General features: G+C 35.8%; 1 protein-coding gene across 1 annotated transcript; it reads left to right on the top strand.

Annotated features, from left to right (window-relative positions):
* Positions 1-583: 583 nt before the first annotated feature.
* pptc7b (protein phosphatase targeting COQ7 b) lies at positions 584-18,824 on the top strand. The gene is made up of 6 exons (XM_051909623.1): positions 584-1,124; positions 6,231-6,410; positions 10,864-11,062; positions 14,111-14,234; positions 15,186-15,315; positions 15,428-18,824. Exons 1-6 carry the CDS (start codon positions 923-925, stop codon positions 15,484-15,486), a joined length of 894 nt encoding a protein of 297 aa, XP_051765583.1. The 5' UTR covers positions 584-922; the 3' UTR covers positions 15,487-18,824.
* Positions 18,825-22,649: the final 3,825 nt, after the last annotated feature.

The raw sequence follows: 22,649 nt of genomic DNA, 5'->3' as shown, positions 1-22,649 counted from the left end.
TTACGTTTTATGTTTTATTGATATAAAAATATTTAATATTTTTATTACAAGCTATTACACACACACACACACTATATATATATATATATATATATATACACACACACACACACACACTCTCTCTATATATATATATAATCAGTAATAATATATCTATACAGTAAAATGTATTTTAATTAATTCATGGGTCAAACACACAATATAAGTGCTGTCAAATCGATTAATCACGAATAATCACATCTAATTTTGTGTGTATTATATATTTACATATATATTTACAAACTTTTGTTAGATGCGTTTAATCGATTTGACAGCACTCTGTGTGTGCGCGCGCAATATACAAAAGTGTTTAATTTTATGAATGTGAAACGATTGTAAAAGATAACTATAAACTGTTTATCTTAATTCAATTTTCCATAGAATAGTTTCGTATTGTATGCAACGGAAAAATAAACCTTCACAGAGGTCGCAAGAGTAATCAATATTCAGCTTAAATTAAAACTCCAGCACATGTTCTTCCACTACGTCCTTGGGTTTCCACTACGCACTGACGTCACCGCAGCGAGTCATATGACCTCAGAGCCCGTATGTGCTTGTCTCCGGAACACGGGCGCTGGTGACAGAGAATGCGAGTGAGTACAGAGGATGTCGGATAGGATGGAGTGTACTGGAGGAACTTTGTCTGTTAAATCCGCCAAGACATAAAAGAGCCATATATTTTACGTGTTCGGCATTCAATAGGCTAAAGAAGAAAGGACCCTTGTATACTTTTAAACCGGTTCGGTTTGGCTTGTGTGGTTTATCTGCGGCGAGCGGTGCCGAATGTTGGAGCACAGAGGCGCAGGTAGTGCACTCGCTTGCGGATCCTAGAGAGACGGGAGACGGGCTCGGCAGGTACACGCTTACCGTATACCAGAGGGGGATGTTATCGGTACTTTCCTATGGCAGGATCGTTGCCAGGGCTGTCCTGGGCGGACTCTCGCAAACGGACGGCAGAGACTATAGCCTGATCACGGCCAGCTGCGGCTTTGGGAAGGACTTTCGGAAGGGGATCCTGAAGAAAGGCATGTGCTACGGCGATGATGCCTGCTTCATAGCCCGGCACAAGTCCGCCGATGTCTTGGGTGAGTGATCATACATACCTGACACCAAAATTCAGTGCGATACATATCACATATGACATTTGTATACGTTGTTTTATCACAAATATGTACTTGTTAGGGGCTTTTAACTATGAAAATGACCTTCACGGGTTAATGTCAGCACTCATTTCATGATGGAGGGGGTGTGAGGGACGATTAGTCCAGCCCTCACCTTAAATAACCTCCCTCTTTTAGAATCTTTGCGATTTTCTTGATCGCGCTGGTAGATTTAACATACTTTTCTTAAACAAGGAGCAGCCAGGCAAACGAGTATACATATTATATATCATCTAAACTGTAAACTTAATGCAAAATGAGCTTCGGTAATCCGGGTTGACCTTTCACCCAGAAAGATGGCAGGCTGAACCCCAAAGCGCGACTAGCGGCAGAAACTAGAATCATTTCCATGTAAAACCTTTACATCATGGAAACATGGATATAAATGACATGTTGTTAGATCAGGTGTGCTGAACATTAATAGATTTCTCTGATCTAGTGTACTTTGCCTCTATATATTAGATTTACACTGTTAATATTAATGTTTTAAGTAATTTGTTCTTTTGAAAGAACGATATGAGCTAAACGTGTATAATTGCTCTATATTATAATATGCAGGAGTCTTAAGCGCTCACTGTAAATTGTGCAGGAGCTCTTTGTAAAGGTCAGAATGGTTGAGCATGGAGGCGGCCATGTTGTTTAATCGCATACACGTTCCAGCGACACACACAGGCGGTTTCATTGTCCTCACTTTGACCCAAAGAAATATTCTCTTTCTGTTTCTACAACCTAATATAGGCCTAGTAACCCTAAAAAAATAATACTGATTGCAGTGATTCTAAGTTAACAAAATGCAAGAAAACAATGAGTTCCCTATTACATCCACGTGCTGGTTCACCGGCTTTTGTTACAAACTAAGCATGTGAGCAGCAGGCCAGCACTAAAATTACTGTGGTTACGCATAACTTAGGTCAAAATTCATATACTGATTAATAATAAACTAGCCTTTTCTGTGGAAAATGTGATGTGAGTTGTGCTGGCAGTAGGGGTTGCTGCAGTTACTAGGATGTTCTGCAATGTTAGCAAGTAAAAATCCCATTCATTTTCTCCATATGGGAATTAAGTTTAACGATAACTTATAAAACATTAACATTCAGACCTACTGTGAGCTATGAGGTTGTTAATTAATGGTATATGCTTTTATTGAAGCCATCAGCACACTTATTTTTAACTTTTAAAATAATTGTGTTTAACAGCAAAATTCCTGGTGAGAAATTAAATTACCCATAATTGTGCAAAAAATCTACAACAATCAGAGAATGTAATTGAGTATGCTTATGAACTACTTAAATATTTATATAATAATATTTTGCAATAAACATAAAATATACTGTTTTTATCCAGCATGTTTTTTTTAATGCAGAAGTAAGGTGTTTTCTGGGAACGTGCAAGACTTCAGATTTATTAGCCGCTATAGGGAAATAACGAGAATATCAAAATGCAGTAAACAGTAAAACTGTTTGCGCAACAAACCAGCATGTTTATAATTAAAACAATACATTAAAATTATATGGTAAGAAATACCAGTTTGCTAATATCAAGCAGCATAACGAGTTGTTTTGTACAACTAAAAAAACTGGAAGCGAATGACACGGAAGCCAGACACATTAAATTTACAAATGGCCGTGCCCGCTCTTACCTGAAAAATAAGGTGGATATGCACAATCAACATTTAAATCAATAGTTTTATTTATTTTATTTTTTTTGTGGTTTTTTTTTTTTTTTTTGTCATTGACAATGCTTCATGGGATTGTAGTTCATTAAAGCTGTAAATACACACTTTCTTTTAGTCTGATTTTAAAATAATATTGCTGCAAAGTTTGGTGTTGTGATTCACCTCATAGCTGGTTTGATTCATGGCTTATAATGGTCTAACAAAGACTTTTTAAAAAATACCTATATGAGGAAAATTAATTGAAAAATTACTTTTGGAACCGAGAATTGAGTGGAAAGAGTGGACGCCCATTCTTACACACTCTTTCCTCGTCCAATATAGCAGTCCTGATCACCCTTGCCAGAGTTTATTTAGCAATAATGACTGACTGGTTGTATCGTCTGCCCTTATTTAAACTTAATTACATTTTAAATGTGTCTATGTCCACTCAGTCTAGCTAACTCCCACATCAACTATCAGTTCAAGTCTTTAAAGGTCAGTAGATGATCTTCACTTTCCAGTGCAATTAGCTTAATGAGCTGGTCTTAAGAAACAGGAAGAAACAGCTAGAGGGTTTATTTGTTGCAGTGGTCTATTTTCTCAGTGGTTCATGTTGAAGTTTTAAGGGGGTGTGAACCTTTGAAATCACATTAGCAGTTGGTTGAGAGATGTTCAATGAAACACTTTTCAGTGTTGGTTAGCATTAATTTAAAAAAAAAAAGTTTTAAATCCAATTTCATTGGATTTGCATTTTCAAGAATTTTTTCACTCTAATGACCTTGATTAATGACTCTAAATATGTCATGTTGTGCAACCATGAAGTAAAACATATAACGTATTTACCTTCACCTTGTTACATTTTGGTGTACACATCTTAATATTTTTTTTCAAAATACTTTTATATATATTTTTCTAAGGTAAAAATATTAGCGTGATGATAAATATCATTAAGATTTTGGGGAGTCACACCACATGACATGAGCCAGAATAGATGATAGCTGATACACGCATCTATCATTTAAAGGAATAGTTCACCCAAAAATGAAAGTTATCCAATAATTTACTCCCCCCTCAAGCCATCCTAGGTGTACTATATATGACTTTCTTCTTTCAGCCAAACACAATCGGTTATATTGGTTACACAAAGTTATATTAAATAATATCCTGGCTCTTCCCTGCTTTGTAATGGCATTGAATAGAGTTTTTGAAAGCGCATCCATCTATCATAAAAATAATCCATACGACTCCAGTGGGTTAATAAATGCCTTCTAAAGCGAAGCGATGTTTTTTTTTTTTTTTTGTAAGAAAAATATCCGTATTTAAAACACTTCAGAAGGCATTTAATAGCCCACTGGAGTAGTATGGATTACATTTATGATGGATGGATGCACTTTTTGGAGATTCAGAAACACTATTCAGTGCCGTTACAAAGGTGGGACACACCTAGGGTGGCTTGAAGCTGAGTAAATTAAGGGATATTTTTCATTTTTGGGTGAACTGTTCTTTTAAGAGGCAAGTATGGATGTGCTGTCATGTTGAGTACAGATGCAGCACATGTGCTGTCTGGTTGACTGTGTCATGAGGAAGTTGCACTTTCATACATAAAGCTGACTCGTATTGCAGCTGTGGAATCTGCCTTCAAGTGAGTGCTGGTGTAAACAGATAGATGATTCCTCTGAGAGCGGTTCCCTTTAGCCATTTTGCTATAGTAAATATGGTCGTCTCAGGTTAATGTGTCATTATATATAATGTGTCAAATATGTTTATTTTATTCAACATTCATGCTTTTTTTTGTTCAGTGAAAGAATTGATTAAAGTTCTACTGACAAAGTCAAAAAATTTTATTAGTTTGCATGCATGTCTTCTTATGACCTAACAAAATGTTTGTATATGATACAGTTTGTATAAGTTACCCCAAATTTCCAAGTAATTCCCTTAAATTCCAGTTACTTGGAATATTTCCAAATTTTTCCAGCTTAACTTCCCATGGAAAGTTTACGGACATTTACCAGAATTTTTCCACCACTTTGCAACCCTAGTGGCATCATATGACAGTACTTTCTTCCTGCAAGGTGTTATAATACAGAATATGCCAAATTATAATTTCACATTCTGCCTGTGCTTTGAGGATTGTTTCCTACTCTAACAGCAGTATGTTTGCAGTCTTGTGATGAACAGTTGGTCTTGTTTGCAAAGCTCCATTGAGATGTTAATGTTGGCTTGACTTGTGCTGCTCTAAATCATGTTTAACTCTGATAAGTCACCCCTCATTCCTTTTGAGCCTGGATCTCCTTTTGAGCCCATGCAATCTCTTAATTCTCCGCATGTGTGGTTACAATACGTAGTCAGAGTAAGATGTCACAGTATCAGGGTAGAGGAGTGAATACCTAAAAGTAAACAACATTTTCAGCAGCGTGACAGTATCTCAGCCATTTTCAATACAGTGGAACTTTCCAGTAACAAGGAAAGTCACAGTGTAGCGCATCAAAACACAGCACCACAGTATTTTATGTGTAAAAACACGGCCTTAAGGTGTTGTCACATTAGTGAAATTTTGGTACAATTTTGTGGGCAGAAAAGGTCCATTGTTTGTAGCATAGTGATGTATGAAGCACAGTTCGTATAGAAGTCACTTTCAAACCAAGCAGCTTTCTGTTGGTAAATGCGACGAATCCGCATTACCAACTTTCGTACCTAATACAAAATCCTTAAACAAAATTTCCAATTGTGTGGATTTCTATAAGTACACCACATTATAGTTCTATAATATTTCATCAGATCGATAAAAATCTCCTTAAATATCTTCAAAGTGGATAGCTGTTAGTTTGTAGTCTGTTGTGTAGCAAACTACTTGGTGGAGATTTTAAATTGTAAACTAAATTTTCTTTGGATTTTATAAAAAAAAATAATTAAAAAATAAAAATGATTTTTCAATATTGTAAATAAAACAAAGATTAATGTTACTATTTCAGTTTTTCTGCTTAAAAATTCTTAAAAAATTCACATTTAATTCAACATTTTGCTTGCCATTTCATTGTAATTATTTGTGAATTTTATTAGCAATTTAAAAAAGTTGAAAGTAGTTTCAAAGTAAATCCTACACAGGGGTTCAAGAGCTTCACGAGATATACGTCATTTAACAAACTCTTTGTTGAATGAAGGCGTCAGACATGCTGTAGAAATAGGCCGTTTTGCATTACCATCACAATGCCCAGTCAGTCAGTAGGTCAGGAAGGAGGTTTGTGGCAGCTGCCATCTGTCTCTGCAGCATCAAAAACTGACATCTCTTCCTTCCTTTTCATCTGATTGTCATAATTTAGGTGTTAAAGCCATCAGGTTTGAGGAAATTAACACTGGTCTGACTCTTTTTGTCTCAGGTGTTGCGGATGGCGTCGGGGGCTGGAGGGATTACGGCGTGGACCCATCTCAGTTCTCCGCCACACTGATGAGAACGTGCGAACGGCTCGTGAAGGAGGGCCGATTCACTCCCAGCAGCCCCGTGGGCATCCTGACCTCCGGTTACTTTGAACTCCTGCAGAACAAAGTACCACTGTTGGGTAAGATTATATCCACACACATACGCCAAATAACCATGTGGTGAGTCACACACTCACTGCAGCTTTTATAAAATAAATGCATTAAACTGCTGCAGGATGACTCACAGACCTTGCGTCGTGATGTGGAGTGTTGATTCTTGTCCAGTTTTTTTTCCCCCCCTCCGTAATGTCAAGAAAAAATTTTTTGCAGATTTTGTTGTCAGGAGTGTTATTTTAGTATTATTTGTTCTACTATAGAGTTTATTAATATTTTTGAATTAGGTTTTGTTTTTATTTATTTACATTTTTAATTGTATTAGTGATTTTGTTATGTGTGCTTTTGTCATTTTTATTTATTTATTTTTATTTAGCTTTTATTTTTGTTTGTTTTAGTAATTTTAGTGCTTCAACTTATTTTATTTCAGTTAGTTTCCAAGTAGGGATGCTAAGTTGTACAAGAACTACTTGTGTAAACGCTACAATAAAAGAACATAGAAAAAACAAAACAAATAATAAAGTCCTGGTGGATGAGTACCCACCCACCATACCCGAGATCCAGTTTGCATTAGTTGAACTTTCAAATGACGTTGGAAAACACTGCTTCATGATTGCGATGCGATAGCTTTAGCCAAGCAGCATGTCATATAACTCCGTGATCTACACATTGTCCTATGTTTTGTTTTGGCCTCTTTCGAGACCACCAGCTCTAGATAATGATATGCGATCTACTATGGTTTACTAATGTTTCATGAAGTTACAAACCAAAACTTAGCATTATAGCATAATGTGTTTACTGTTTACATGTGGCTCTTTTTCATACAAATACTTGCCTTGGTATAGTTTGGTCTGTAACTGAAACAAATATGCTTGTATTCTGCTAGTTGAGACCTTTCAATGATATATGAAACAAATCTATCTGTTATGTACGATGATTTTACAGATCACATTTTCATGTAAAGCAGTTTTTATTCACACTATGAAAATGGATCACTTCTAATATGTTAGCAAATTTAGTAGCACTTGTTAGGTGATGGTCATATTCCCTATATGTTCATTGTAAAGCCAAGCTTCTAAGCTTTAAAACGACACCTTTTGTTTTGGTTAAGCAAGTGATTTAGTAGTGTGATAACTTGGTCTTGTCCCCACTTCGGATTTAAGAGGTTAATGATTAATTGATTGTTAATTTAAACAACAATTGATTATGGCAATTTATGTAAATTGACATCCCTATTTCCAAGGCAACAAATCTAATTTTTAAAGTATTTTAAATTTAAACTTTATCTAATATTTTTATTTTATTTCAGCTTTATTTCAAGTAATGAAAATTATTTTTAATAGTTATTTTAGTGAACAATATCTACATAAGTGACTGATTTTGAACGCCTTAGTACATAGGCAACATCTCCTCACATTAAACTCCCAATTGATTTCAATTTTGTTTAAGTTAGCACGCTGCAGCTAAATGCATATTCTAATTTGCATAAAAACATGCTCAAATATTGGATAAAATAGTCAGTTTTAAATGATTTTATCAATTCATTTCAGCATTGAATAAAATATATTTTAAGCATATTTACTGAACTGTCCTGCTTCTAACATCGGTAGGTAGGGGTGTGACGAGATTAAAATGTGACGAGATTTCTCGTCGAGGCAAAACGTAGTCTCGTGATATTGCCATGACAGAGTGTTAGGATGATTAGGAAAGAATATGCCACCGCTACGTTTACATTACGCCTCCACTGTCGTTTTGCTTTGTATTTAAATAAAAAACATTTAATTCAGTTGGATAACGGTCGCCGCCGCTCCGTATTTACGGAGTACGCGCAATCGCGAAAGTGAAAGTAAACGCGATTTCAATACCCCGCATTTTGAAAGCGGCTCCCTGATGAATGCAAATATCTCTCAATATGAAAGCTATTTTAGGCTGGGCAGTGTAGTTGTAACCATCTTTTAGCTCTGTATCAAAGAAAAATTGGTCTTATTTGCACTTTGAATATTGAGAGAGTGCGATTATGGTTGCGCTTATTGTAAAGTGTTACCATAAAAAACAGTTTTTTCTTAATCTTATTAAGCACAAACAATAAGGTTTCATTTGTTAACGTTAGTGCACTGTGAACTATCCTGAACTAACAATGAATGACTATTTTTATTAACTAACATAAACAAAGATTAATAAATACTGTAGCAAATATATTGCTCATTGTTAGTTGATGTTGGTTAATACATTAATGTTAATAAATGAGACCTTATTGTAAAGTGATAATTTGTAAAATGATAATTCATACTCAGAAAGTAGGACTGAAATGACATTCATTACAAGATGATTAGTTAAAACATTTCAAATACACCTGCAGATTATTTTTTCTAGTCATGTATTTTGCCATTAAGGATTTCTTAAAAATAGTGTGTAAAAATCTTGTCTCGTCTCGTTCTCGTGAACTCAATCTCGAGTCTCGTCTCTTCTCGTGAGCTACCTGTCTCGTCACACCCTTATCAGTAGGCAAAGATTTTATTCAGAAATGTTCCAGAAATGGATGTTTTTACAAAGGTCTCATCAGGAAAAATTTAAAATTTCTGTCAAATATCAAATTGAAATATCTTAAAGTTAAACAAAAAACACTATTACATTTATCAGGTGATTTTAAACTATCTTGCTCTTGTAATGGAAAATACCATTTAGCGTTGTCATCGCATAACAAAAATGAAAAAAAATTAACTAAAATAAACGAATAAACAGTAGAAATATTTGTTGTTTTATTATGGTAACTTCAGGTTAACAAATGGTCCGGATGCAGTTTTAACCTTGCATGTTTCTGATGTAACACTAAGAGCACAGACTAAGTTAGATTCTTGAACAGGGCTTTGGATTACCAAGCACGCAACCAGTCGTCTTTTTGCTGAAACCTGACATCAAGGGCTGTCAGAAATGTCACTCTATGCTCTTCGTCTTGTTGAGTTGTTTGCCTCTTTTAAAGTGACCTCCTTTTATTTTGGGAAGGCATGTGGAGCGATAAAGGTCTGTGGGTGACCGTTCTAAGACAAGGTCGCTTGGACCACAAGGCTTTAGTCGGGGATCAAGAGAAGGAAAGGTTATGTTAAGTGATTAACTTGGAGACCATCACCTAATGTGAGATGCGTTTATTTTTAGTGTTAAACTTAAAAACTGATCGGTGAGAAATGCTACTTTTAAAAGAATAGGGTAAAACTTTCCAAAATGGTTACAATTTTTAATGTCAATTAACATGTTACGTGTCATGAACTAACAATCAACAATACTTTTATAACATTTATGAATCATTAATTTTTAAATGTACTATAGCATTCAGAAGTTTGGGGTCTGTAAGATTTTTTTCATGTTTTTAAAATAAGTCTCTTATGCTCAACAAGGCTGCATTTAATTGATCAAAAATGCAGTAAAAATAGTAATATTATGTAATATATGTGAAATATTTTATTCCTGCTGAATTTTCAGCATCATTACTTCAGTTTTCAGTGTCACATGATCCTTTACAAATCATTTTAATATGCTGATTTGATGCTCAAGAAACATTAATTTTTATTATCAATGTTGGAAACAGTTAATGTATTTGATGGAAAACAAATCAGGATTCTTTGAATACAAAGTTCAAAAGAACAGCATTTATTTGAAACAAATCTTTTGTAGCATTATAAATGTCTTTACTGTCACTTTGGTTCATTAATACTTTTATTCATGCAGATACATTTCTTTAAAAACCCCAAACTTTTGAATGGTAGTAGTATACTAATACATTTTTAATATTATAAATGTAATACATCATTTAAAATATTATGAATAAACATTAATTATATATCAGTAGTAACGTAGATAAAATTACAGTAAAAAGTTGTTTATTGTTTGCATTTAATTGCGTTTAATGTTTAATTGCTGTAAAGCATTACTGATTGTGTTTTATGAAATGTACATGTTACTTTAAGTTACTTTTGCTTTGGCAATACTTTTTTTCCTGAGTAGATATTCTTTGCTTGTAGTTATTTAAAATGTGGTGTTTTTTCTGTTTTTGTTTTTTTGCTGTGGAAATATTTGTCCCCCTGACATACTTTACATGCCACAATTTAACCCTGCATAGTCGTCATGCTGCTTGCAGGGTATTCAGCTTCTTATATAATAGGAGCCACAATGCATTATGGCACCCGTTTGCAGTGAGGACATGATGTCATGCACAGTATATAGGTCACATAACTGTTATGGGGACAAAGGTTTTCAGTTGTTTTTGTATAGAAATAAAAAAACGTGTAAATTTAAAATGTAATTTATTTGTTTTATGTTCACATGTAATAGCGTAAATAAAAAAAAAAATCAATGTTTTACTTTACGTTTTCAACAAAAGTTATCTTATTTTACGTTACTTGATACACAACTCTGATTAAAATAGTTTATATTTGTTCAGTAACCTCTTTATTTTCTCAATTTCATTCTCTTTGTCTCCTCTAGGGAGTAGCACAGCTTGTATAGTCGTTCTGGATCGTCGGAGTCACAGGATACACACCTGTAACCTCGGAGACTCTGGCTTCTTGGTTGTTCGGGGTGGAGAGGTGGTCCATCGGTCAGATGAGCAGCAGCACTACTTCAACACACCCTTCCAGCTGTCCATAGCACCGCCGGGGGCAGAGGGCGTGGTGTTGAGTGACAGGTGTGTTGGTGACATTCGGTGATAGCAGATACACTCACTGCAGTATCACAGATGGTGACATGTCACAGATGTCTGTGTGTGGGGCCGTACATCAATTAATATTGTAAGATGCACCTACTGTAGGAGCCGACACATCTATCTAGTGCTTGATTCATCGCTTTCCTTCCTCTTACTGCTGATATTTCCTATATGTCTTTCTCTACTGGATCTATTATTCAAAAATATTAAAAAAGAAATTCAATTCATACATATAATGACTTGAATACAACTCTTCTATAGCAAGCATGTTGTCATTTTACCCAAATTTTGGGGAGAGAGGGTAGGGTGGTACTGAAATTACAGTAAAGAAAAAATCTCACAAGTATTACCTTATTGCGTAGTTTAGCATAATATTTTATTATTGTGTAAGCAGTTTTGTTAAAACATTATGAACAAATGTAAAACATTTTCCAAATCAGAGTCATTTGTTGCAACCAATGTGCGTAAACATGCTAAAAGAAAAACAAACATAAAACAGGAAATGATATCATAGAGAGGACCCCTGCAGACCCCCATGACTGTTTCAAGGTCAGTAAATCATTTAGACTCGAGTGGAGCTTTTACAATGCCATATGACCTCCAAAAACATTATGAATTAATAAAAATGATATTTGTAAGACTAATGCTTTTTATCTTGATTTTTTTTTTTTTTTTTTTTTTTTTTAATAATTAAGATGTGTAAAATATTTAAGGTGTAAGGAAAATGTTAATTCTTGATCAAGGTTATACCACATGACACTTATTAAGTGTAAACTTTTCTGAAATGCTATGAAAGGTTTTTTTTTTTTTTTTATAAAAACCCTTTAAAATCAATATGAATATACAAATACATTTCTAAAAACTTTGAACATGCATTTAAAACTAGATATTTAAATAAAATCTTTTTTTCTTTATGTCGGATGCTTATTAGATGATTTTCCATTTGATAAGTTTGAGCAGTGTTAGCAGGTATTAGCTGGGATTCTCCTGAACCCTGTAGAAATGAGAACAGCCAAATCATTCCGCCAAAAGTACTGTGTGTGTGTTGGCCCAAACCTTTAATGTCAAGGCCATGTGATTCTAGTTCCTCACTGCCATGGTCTTGCCAGGGCACACGTCCAAACATACACGTGCAAATACCCAAAACCTCCAATCAAATAGAGAGGGTGGCGAAGCAAACCCATTCTCCTCAGCCAATCAGGGATGTGCTGAACACTTGTGTATATTTTTTCCCCCAAGTCCCTGTAGAGGGTGTGATTATTTTAAGATCCTCGTGTCCTGCTAAATTTATGTGGGACCTTTAGATTTTTATGTTGTCCAGAGTCTGTTATGGCAGACCTCCACAGAAAACACTTTCTCATGTGGAGCAGGGAATCTGACCTGAGTGTTGGGTTCTAATTGCGCTTCACTCATTTACATGCATTACTTTGTAGCCTCTTTGAGTTCCATGTTAACTTTGTTTTCATTGCAAAATGGCCAATCAGAATCCTAATATTTTGCAAAAGATATGTTTTGCCATTAACACAATTCATGCGATGCAGATATAAGATAATGCACTGATCATTTAGTCATTTAGCAGACATTTATTCAAAGCATTTACAAATAAGGAGCACCACAAGCAATTTATCATATCAAGATCCAACAATACTCTTAGTACCACAAAGTTATCAGAGTGCCATTGTGGTTGAGGTTTTTAACGGAAGAGGTGTCTTCTTGAAGGTTGCAATATTCTCAGCAGATCAGGTAAGATGTAGTCCTTGTAGTCCTCAGCAGATCAGGAAACTTGTTCCACCACAGAGAATCAGAGATAGTTAAGGTTCTGGAAAGTGACTTTGTACTTTGGTTGATTGTTTGAATCAAACATCTGATTTTCAATCCCCTAACCTCAAGTACATAACTCATCCAGTGCTCTTTGGGCTAAAGACATGAATGATATCTCAAATTGTGCAACTTGTTTGTGAGAGCTGTGTTTTCATTTTCTTTTTGGGCAAACAAATGCGATAGATTGACATAGAGCTCTGGGAAAACAGCCACAGCTCTCTAGCACTGTAGCAGCAAGTTTTAAACAGATAAGCCCTGTTTTCTTTAAAATAAATGTACATTTACATATGCTTTCTTTCTTACCAATGTGGCCAAAACTTTGGCAGATATCAGAGCAAGTATTTGCATCAAATCAATTTCTATTCTCTGCATAAAGAGTGGTCACATTAGTGAAACTTTGGTGAAATTTGGAAGGCAATGTAGGTCCAAAATCCACATGGGGAAATTTTTCAACTCTCGTTCCTCACCCGAAATTACCAAACATGCTGATTCCTATTGAAATGACTGCATTTTGTCTCTGAAATTTTGCCGTACTAAGGTAAATGCGACCACGCATTTAGCAAAATATCTCTTTCGGAAATCTTGATATTTTATGTCCTCTTTTTACCTTAAATATGACCTATAATCAGAGCTCCAATACTTAACCAATGCACTAAGATGGATTTAACTAGAATTCGGTCTCAAGGGATTTGGAGCTTGAAGAGGCCAGTCTGGTTTCCAAGAAAACAACCTGACTGCTTGTATTTGGTCCAGAGGTCATGTTGGGTCTGGATGAGTTTTCTTAACCCCAAGTGTCCATTATCCCCTGTTTAGGTCAGACTGATCTCTGCCCTGTTACCCTCTTGCACTACTGCTTGAGTTTCAACCCTCATCAAGTGTCATTCTAATTTGGCGGATTAGATCATTGTTTCCCCATTAACTTTTCTACAAAATGACTGGATCGTTGCCCATTGAAATTAGTCGGAGAACTCTAGATCCTTTACTCTTGACATATTGGATTGTTTTTTGTTATTTATCAGTGCATTTCAGAAGGTTACATTAAATTTTTCATAAGTGTTCAAGACTTGGCATCAATTTGTGGGTATGTAGGTGGCATAGTCATTAAAATACAAAAGTATTGTAGAATGGTTGGCATGTGCCATGTACGTCTTATATTTGGTTTAACTGTGCAGAAGTCTAATTGCATGTCTTTCTGTCTGTCTCTTTCAGTCCTGAGGCGGCAGATAGCTCCTCCTTTGATGTCCAGTTAGGGGACATTATTTTGACCGCTACTGATGGCCTCTTTGACAACATGCCTGACTACATGATCCTGCAAGAACTCAAGAAACTGAAGGTACAGACAATAGTTGCAATAAAACTGCTTGGGTGACTGATTTGTATTTTGGCCCATACCGGTATAATAGTGAACAGAGTGGCCAATATTTTGTATTTATATATGTATATAACACAATGTTATTATCGCAGATAAGACAAAACTGGACCCAAGCAGACCAGTGTCCACAATTATCGGCTGATACCAATTATTTCAAAATAAAACAGCCTGGCCGATATATATTGGTGTAACACCACACTTGGTTATATGTAAACTTTCCAACTTTTTCATTTTTTTTACAGGTTATCTGCTCGTTCCAATAATCTTAAAATAGGCGAATAACAGCTGATTAATCCCCCTGGCCAATATATCGGTCTAACATTATACTTGGTTAATTGTACACTTTCCACCTTTTTCATTTGATTTATTTTCAGGTTATCAGCCCATCATGATAATCTCAAAATGACTGTATAACAGCCGATTAATCCCCCTTGCCGATATATCGGTCTAATACTATACATTTGGGCTACTCTTGCACTTTCTACGTTTTTTTTTTTTTTTTTCTTCCTTTTCTTCAGGTTATCGGCCAGTTCCAATAATCTCAAAATGGCTGTATAACTACTAAGTAACCCCCCTGGCTGATATATCAGTCTAACACTATACTTGGTTAATTGTACACTTTCCACCTTTTTTATTTTATTTTCAGGTTAGTGGCCCGTTACGATAATCTCAAAAATGGCTGTGTAATTGCAGATTAATTCCCCTGACCAAATATATCGGTCTAACACATACTTTTTGGGTACTCTTGCACTTTCTGCGTTTTTATTTTCAGGTTATTTGCCCATTCCGATAATCTCAAAATGGCTGCGTAACGGTCGATTAATCCCCCTTGCCAATATATCGGTTTAAGACTGTACTCTTGGATACACTTACACTTTCCAATCATTTTTATCTTTTTTATATTTGCTTTAGAACACCAACTATGATAGTATCCAGCAGACTGCACGCAGCATCGCTGAACAAGCTCATCAGTTGGCCTACGACCCCAACTACATGTCCCCTTTCGCCCAGTTTGCCTGTGACAACGGGCTGAATGTAAGAGGTAAGTTTACAAAAAGAGGTTCTTGATTCCCATTACCCTTGTGATCCCAGAATCTCTTAGAATAACCATAAATGGAGGTACTGACCTTGTCATTGTTTTGTTTTCATTTCAGGGGGGAAGCCTGATGACATCACAGTGCTGCTGTCCATTGTGGCAGAATACACAGACTGAGCGTGCTCAGTGGAGCTTGCTCCTCTCTTACACCTGTGTCTTCCACCCCTGTCCTATTGCACTGCTCCCCATCTCACATCTCCCAGCACCCCTTTCCATTCTTCCATTTCTCAAGTAGATCTCCAGTCAACGCAGAGAGGATAGCATGAACACACTGGTGTGGGTGGTGATGCAAGTGGTACTACGTCGCCTACAAACAGTGCAAAATTGATGACCTCACTCCCAAAAGGATTTTGGGAATCTATTACCTGTGTTGTAAATCTATGTTATTTCTAGTTTCCCAAGGTGCAAGGAGGGCCATGCATTACCCACAAAAAGGGGTTTCTAATGGAAGGAGCTGTCGCAGTTCACTCTTGTGGCTCATGCAAATGAAAAGTTGTTGTTGTTGTTGCTGTTGTTGTTGTTAAATGGTTGGTTGTCTATGCCTTGAGATAAAAATTTGAGCGTGACTGAAGTCTATGTGAGCTGGAGTGCTTCTACGTGTGTGTACGTGTATAATAAGTGTATGTGTATAATAAGTTCCATTTGGTTGTTGGTCGACTTTGGTTAAGCTGTAAAGGAAAGGTCAGTTAAAGTTCAGAGGGAGGCCTGGTTAGTCTTAAACCTGTTGGGAAATGCAAGTGCATTGGGATGTGCTGACTAGTTCTGTTCAGCCAGCATGTCTGCCTCTAGAGTTATACTGCCTTCACCTACACTGTCACTTTGTGAGGTCTCGGATAATGGATTTCAAGTTCAATGGCTTGTGTTTGATTTAGAAAAGATAGAAACTAAACTGCACAGACGTCATACCAGAGAATGTCACAATCCGCTAATATACAGATACTCGCTCACGCGGACAGTGGATGTTGACGTTGACTGTGAATGCGTGTTGGATGTATATTTACATGACTTCACCTATTGAGTTTGGAAGTCTACACGCACAAATGGCTAGCATCTGGCAATGCTTTTCATGAATCGAAAGGTCAGGTATATAAATAAATGTTTTATTTTTATAAATATTTAGCTTTTAGTGGACAAGATTAAACAGAATGCAGAAGCTAGGGACCGTTGGTCTTTATGGATCGACTGTAAGGCCTATTGGCGTTTTCTGTGCTCCCTAGTGAGGCTTGGGTTATTTTTTTAATTGATTGAAGGGTATCTAACGCTTTTGTTTTCCAATGTCGCTCTAGATTGGTTCTAGAGAACATTTTCACATTCATGTGCTGCTTTAATTTTTTGTAAATTATAAATATGTGAGTGACTACATTTATTTATATGAATGTTTTTACCTGTACAATATAAAATGGGTGAGCTGATGATTTTATTTCACTAAAAAAAGCTGATTGAGTGTTTAGAGTGATTGCCTCACAGTCTTTCAATGAAATGGAACATCGATTCTGCTGTATGAAAAGCAAAAACTATAGACAATGGTTATATTTTTGTCCAGTTCATTGAGATTGGGAAACCATAAAGCAATACAGTTATTTAAAATGTGTCTTCTTAGTTTTTGTTTCTCCAGTTATAGCTGTCAAATGTTATGCATGCCCAGGATGGCAAACCTCAGTCAAGTGTGCATTCAGTTGGTAAAACTGATTGATTATATGTATAGCCCCTGAATAAATACCCTTTTAAGCTTTCATATTCAAAATCCTGTATAACTAAACATGGAACTCAATGTTTTGTGAGGTTTGCCATCCTGATATGTTCCCCAAAGGCATGGCTCTAGTTCTTCACCTACAGATAGTGAGGACTATAATCAAGTCTTCAGTTGTGCCTGCAACACAATTAGACCAGAACTGTGGTCTCTTACCATGTGTAACGTCTTGTGGGTCGTGGTCATGTTGAAGTCAATGTCTCTATCCACATTGTTTAATCAGTAAAGAAAACCAAAGCAGGAAAGCCATAAGACCAGCATGACCAAGGTCTCACCTTATCATTGCCACCTTTTGAAGACTGAAAACTAATTGTTAAATGTTGAGAGTATCTGCCGGAAACGCCACTGTGTCCCATGTCTGCTTTTCTTTCTAGATAAATGAAATGGAAATCAACAGTCAGTAATGTGTAATGGTTGTTAAAATCAATTGTGTACTTGACATTTTTCAAAATGTGTGATCTAAGTCATTTTATTTTAGTCAAATGTGATTTCAGGTGTAATTTCAGCGCCTCTAGAGGCAGCAAACAGAACTGCAGTCTGTCTGTTTGACCAGCTTTACCAATGGCGTGAGTCTAACTGTGATGGCCGTGTTTGGCTTTGTTCAGACAGGCAATACGAATTACTTTTGTGTGTGTGTGTCAGGAACAGGAAAAAAATAAATAAATTAAATTATAAAAAAAATAAACCTGGTCTAAACATCCATGGTCCAATCATTTTTGGAGTTTTAGGATGTGTCTCAGTTTGATCGAACCACGTATATCATCATACAAATGACAAAATGCACGCTATTTTCTGGATATACTAATTCTTTTCATCACAAGGCAAATTTTTCAGTTTTCCGTCCTTTCCTTTCACATTGACAACTACTCTCATTTGTTGTATGAGAAAGTATCGCATTGATTATTTTACTATAGCAACCGATGTACTATAACACCGGATATTGAGTGTTTGAACAATCTGATTTGAATCTTTCCCTTCGTACAAAATGAAAATGCAAAAATCAGTCCTAGAGATTGAATATGAAAAATAAATTAAATTTGTGTGCAGTGTGAACAAAGCCTTGTTTGAAAACATGCAGTTCTGTTTGGCGTCATTGGTGGTGCATAAAGTATACGTTTTGCCTTTAGTGAGTGTCATTGCATGAGATGATGTCTTGACTGAAACATTTTAGTGTCTGGGGTTTTGCCACTTTGTCTGACACACAAAACACTCCCAACACTCCCCCCAAAAAGGCTTTTGTTATGGTTCATCAAAATCAAATCAGATGCACTTTTAATAGTGCAGTTTTCATACATCCTAATTTAAAACAGGAAACTTGCCTCCCTGAGTTTGGCTGATAATGACTAAATGTGTCTGTGTCTGTGAGTGAACCATTATACAAATCAACATACCAATAGACGCCTTAAAATCTCATACTGTCCCATCCAGAGGCCTTTGTGTGGCAAAGCTTGCATGTCTCATCTGGGTGTCGCTTACAGCAGTGTTGTCACTTTTGGTTGTATCATCTGTCCTTCTCTTATTCGATCGTTTCTATGGTGCTTCTGCAGTCAAGATGAGTCTCTCAGTCTCTGAAGCAGACAATGTGCGAATGAGAACTATACTTTTTTTTTTTTGTGTGTGTGTACAGTGTAACAACGCAAGTTCCTGTAAATATGTTTTCCAAGTTGTAAAATATTTAAATAAAAATATAGTATTTATACTAAAATATGACTTGGAGTTATCATTGTTTTTGTGCAGTGATTATTCTATATGAAATTAACTTTACTCTTCAACATATTTGTTTTACATTAATATTAATAATTTTATACTTAGATATTTTGCATTTAAAAGAGTTCACATAAAAATGGAACTACTCACCTGTATGTCATTATGAACCATCAAAATGCATGAGTCACTTTTGGTAATATCGTCTTCTCATTCGGCTTGCGGTCAGAAGTTGTTAACCACAGGATGTAATAACAACAGAGCAGCAAAGTGATACATGACAACACGGCTCAGCTTGCCGATATAATAAGAGTTGTTGGGGAAAGTCAATCACATGAGTTTGACGATCAGCAATGTCATTAAATTTAAGACTTTTATGTCATAATCTGAAAGTAGCTGTATTAGGTGTCACACAGCCGGCTTCGCAACACTTGAACTCAAATTTACTGCAGAAAAACAAAGCTTTTTAATTATTATAAAATGTAATAAATATGAAGTAAATAATGAGATAAAATGGCACACTTGTGTTGCAACCAGTTATATATACATATATTAAAAATAAAGGGTCTTTATTGGCACAGATGGTTCCATGAAGCAGTGTTTCCCAACCCTGTTCCTGGAGGCACACCAATGGTGCATCCGAAATCACATACTGTCTGAGTAGATCATACATTTGAATTTGAACTTACATCGCGACCATTATCAAAACTATGTTCTATATAGCATGAATATGGGTAGTATGGATGAAATTTGGAACTGTGAGAAAAAGTAACACAAAAGTAATGTAAGTTACAAAGTAACTAAGTAATGCAATTAAGTTACTTTTTTAGGTAGTAACACAATATTGTTATACATTACTTATAAAAGTAACTTTCCACAACCCTGGTTTTAGAGTTTTTTTGGCATGAATAAAAATATAATTGTACAGTTTTTTATTAACAGATCAACATGCTGACAACTTAATAATAATAATAATAATAATAATTCCTTACATTTATATAGCGCTTTTCTGGGTACTCAAAGCGCTTTACATTTTGGAAGGGGGGAATCTCCTCAACCACCACCAATGTGCAGCATCCACCTGGATGATGCGACGGCAGCCATATTGCGCCAGAACGCCCACCACACACCAGTTTATTGGTGGAGAGGAGACAGAGTGATGAAGCCAATCAGTATATGGGGAGGATTAGGAGGCCATGATGGACTGAGGCCAATGGGCAAATTTGGCCAGGATGTCTGGGTTACACCCCTACTCTTTTCGAAGGACATCCTGGGATTTTGAATGACCACAGAGAGTCAGGACCTTGGTTTAACTTCTCATCCGAAGGACGGTGCTTTTTGACAGTATAGTGTCCCCATCAGACTACAGGGTGAGCACCCCCTGCTGGCCTCACTAACACCTCTTCCAGCAGCAACCTAGTTTTCCCAGAAGGTCTCCCATCCAGGTACTAACCAGGCTCAGCCCTGCTTAGCTTCAGTGGGCAACCAGTCTTGGGCTACAGGGTGATATGGCTGCTGGTACTTTAAATGGATTTACTACCATTTCAGTATTATATTTCATCTGAGGAGAAGAGATGGAGTGGCGGCAGACGAGACTGTCAACAGAGAGGAGCAGATCTAGTGATCATAAAACAGCCAAGAGGAACGAGTGAGTGAGAAAGAAAATGATTTTGTGAGTTCGTTCTAATACATAGATTTTTTTGTATGTATGTGAACTAAAATAGGTGCAATTTTTAACTGTAAACATACAACATAAAAACATAAAATATCAAATACTTTATCATTACAGGAGTTTACTTACAGTATTTTTGGATTGGTCTGACAGAGGGAGTGTGGAAATTAATTGATGGCACCACAATGGCAAATGAGTGAGTGATCACTGAAAGTTTTATCATAAATAGACCTATTCCAAATATAAAACCTGCTGTAAAAATTAATGTTTTAGGTCTATTTTATGTTCTGCGCTGAAATTAATGCATCAGGGAATTATCGTTATCCCTGTGATTCTACCCGCAGATGGATCTTTGAGAGGATCTTTATTAAATCACTCACTGTATAACAAATGTGTAAATACAGTCAACAAAATACATCAAGCTGCACTTATGCTTAGAAATTGTTAATCATGATGAAAGTTGTATTTCAGGTTTATGTTCTGTTATTGTGTTTCCGTTCCTGTGTCTTTTGTTTCAGTTCAGTTTGACCTCAATTACTCCCTGTTAGTTGCCTTAGTTTCTGATTAGCCTCACTTGTGTCTCGTTTAGTTCTCTCTGTATATATGCTGCATCCATGCCATGTCGTAATTACCGTAAATAAAGCTCCTTATGCCTTCGAATCTCTCTCGTGGTACTTTGATGTCTTTCACCGATCGGTCTGCACAGTGCTGCTTCAAGTCAAACACACCTTAAATCTGCAGTGGTCAGGTGGTACAGCGGCCACGTGGTTCAATTCGTGGTCTTTTAGAAAATTACGAGTTTACATGTTGTAATTACAAGTTCTACAAGCATGTGAAAGCTTTTACTGTTTAGAATTGTTACGGTAATTACGACATGGCATGAACACACCTATACAGTATACTCCGTTTGGTTCTGTTGTTTATCTATTTTTATTGTTTGTTAGCATGTGTTAATGTTCCTGGTTTGCTCCTTGTTATTTCTTTTCATTTTATAAATTTTAAATAAATTTAACAACAGTAAAGTTTCCCAGGCTTCTACAGATTTTTTTGAACAAATGATCAAAATCCACTTGTAGGTTGACCAAGGCAGTGTTATTTTAGAAATATTTATATACTATTATAGTATTTATTAATATTTTTAAATTAGCTTTTATTTTTATATTTTCAGTTTTCATGTTAATTATAGTTTAAGTTTTATATTGTTATGTGCTTTTTTTCAATTTAGCTTCTATTTTTTTTTCTTTTTTCAGTTTTAGTAATTTCAGTAGGCCTACTTCAAATTAAACTTTAAATGGTTGCCAAATTAATAATTTTTTAATTTTCATGTTTTTTTAACTGAAGTTTTTCTTCTAATATTATATTTTATTTTATCAGCTTTACTACAATAATCAAAAACTATTTTTATTACTTTTAGTGTTATTTAACAGTAACAACACTGGACCAAGGCTATGATCAGATGTTTATTACAGGACATGTGATAAATTTCAACATTACATAGTCACATAAAACATAATTTGCATAAGTTTTATTTTTCACATAAGTTTTCAAAAAATTTGAAGAATCACTCGCAGAGTTAAATGTGGTGGATGTCCCTGTTGTCCCCTCCCTGACGACAGCTCTGGAAGTATCTTTGAGGAAACCTCATTCGTCTGTTGGCAGCACATTGTCTCTAATCCTTTATTGGAGCTGCAGCACGTGGCTGTGAGAGAAAAGAGGGTGAACACTGCTCATCTCAGCCCTCTGGAAATCTCTCTCCTGTCACACTCACTTACACGTGAAAGACAGTGAAGAGTGGACAGAGCCTGCAAACCGTTACATTTGGGGCACAGTCTGCAAAGCTGCATTCATTTGTTTAGATGAAACACTTCCTGCCTGTTACACACTTACACATGTGAGAGGAAGTGTTGCAGGAGGAAACCCGAGGCATTAAGGGCTGTAAGGCCCACACGTGGACAAATGACCCAGATGTGATGCTCAGGGTTTTTTTCTTTTGTTTGTTTTTTTTACACATACAGAACCAATAACAAACATACAATCAAATAGAAAGAAAGAAAGAAAGAAAGAAAGAAAGAAAGAAATTCAACTAAAAATGGTCAGAATTTTTTTTCCTTAAAATAATTTATCCTCTAATTAAAATAATTTATTTAACCTATA

The sequence above is a fragment of the Ctenopharyngodon idella genome, chromosome 10 (genome assembly GCF_019924925.1).
Source record: "Ctenopharyngodon idella isolate HZGC_01 chromosome 10, HZGC01, whole genome shotgun sequence".
Taxonomy (NCBI): Eukaryota; Metazoa; Chordata; class Actinopteri; order Cypriniformes; family Xenocyprididae; genus Ctenopharyngodon; species Ctenopharyngodon idella.
This window is presented reverse-complemented; position numbering and strand designations above follow the sequence as displayed.

Coding starts and splice junctions, on each gene's coding strand:
- pptc7b (XM_051909623.1), top strand. CDS start 923: ATGTTATCGGTACTTTCCTATGGCAGGATCGTTGCCAGGGCTGTCCTG. Junction 14,235..15,185: donor AAGAACTCAAGAAACTGAAG/GTACAGACAATA, acceptor TATTTGCTTTAG/AACACCAACTATGATAGTAT. Junction 15,316..15,427: donor CAACGGGCTGAATGTAAGAG/GTAAGTTTACAA, acceptor TTTTCATTTCAG/GGGGGAAGCCTGATGACATC.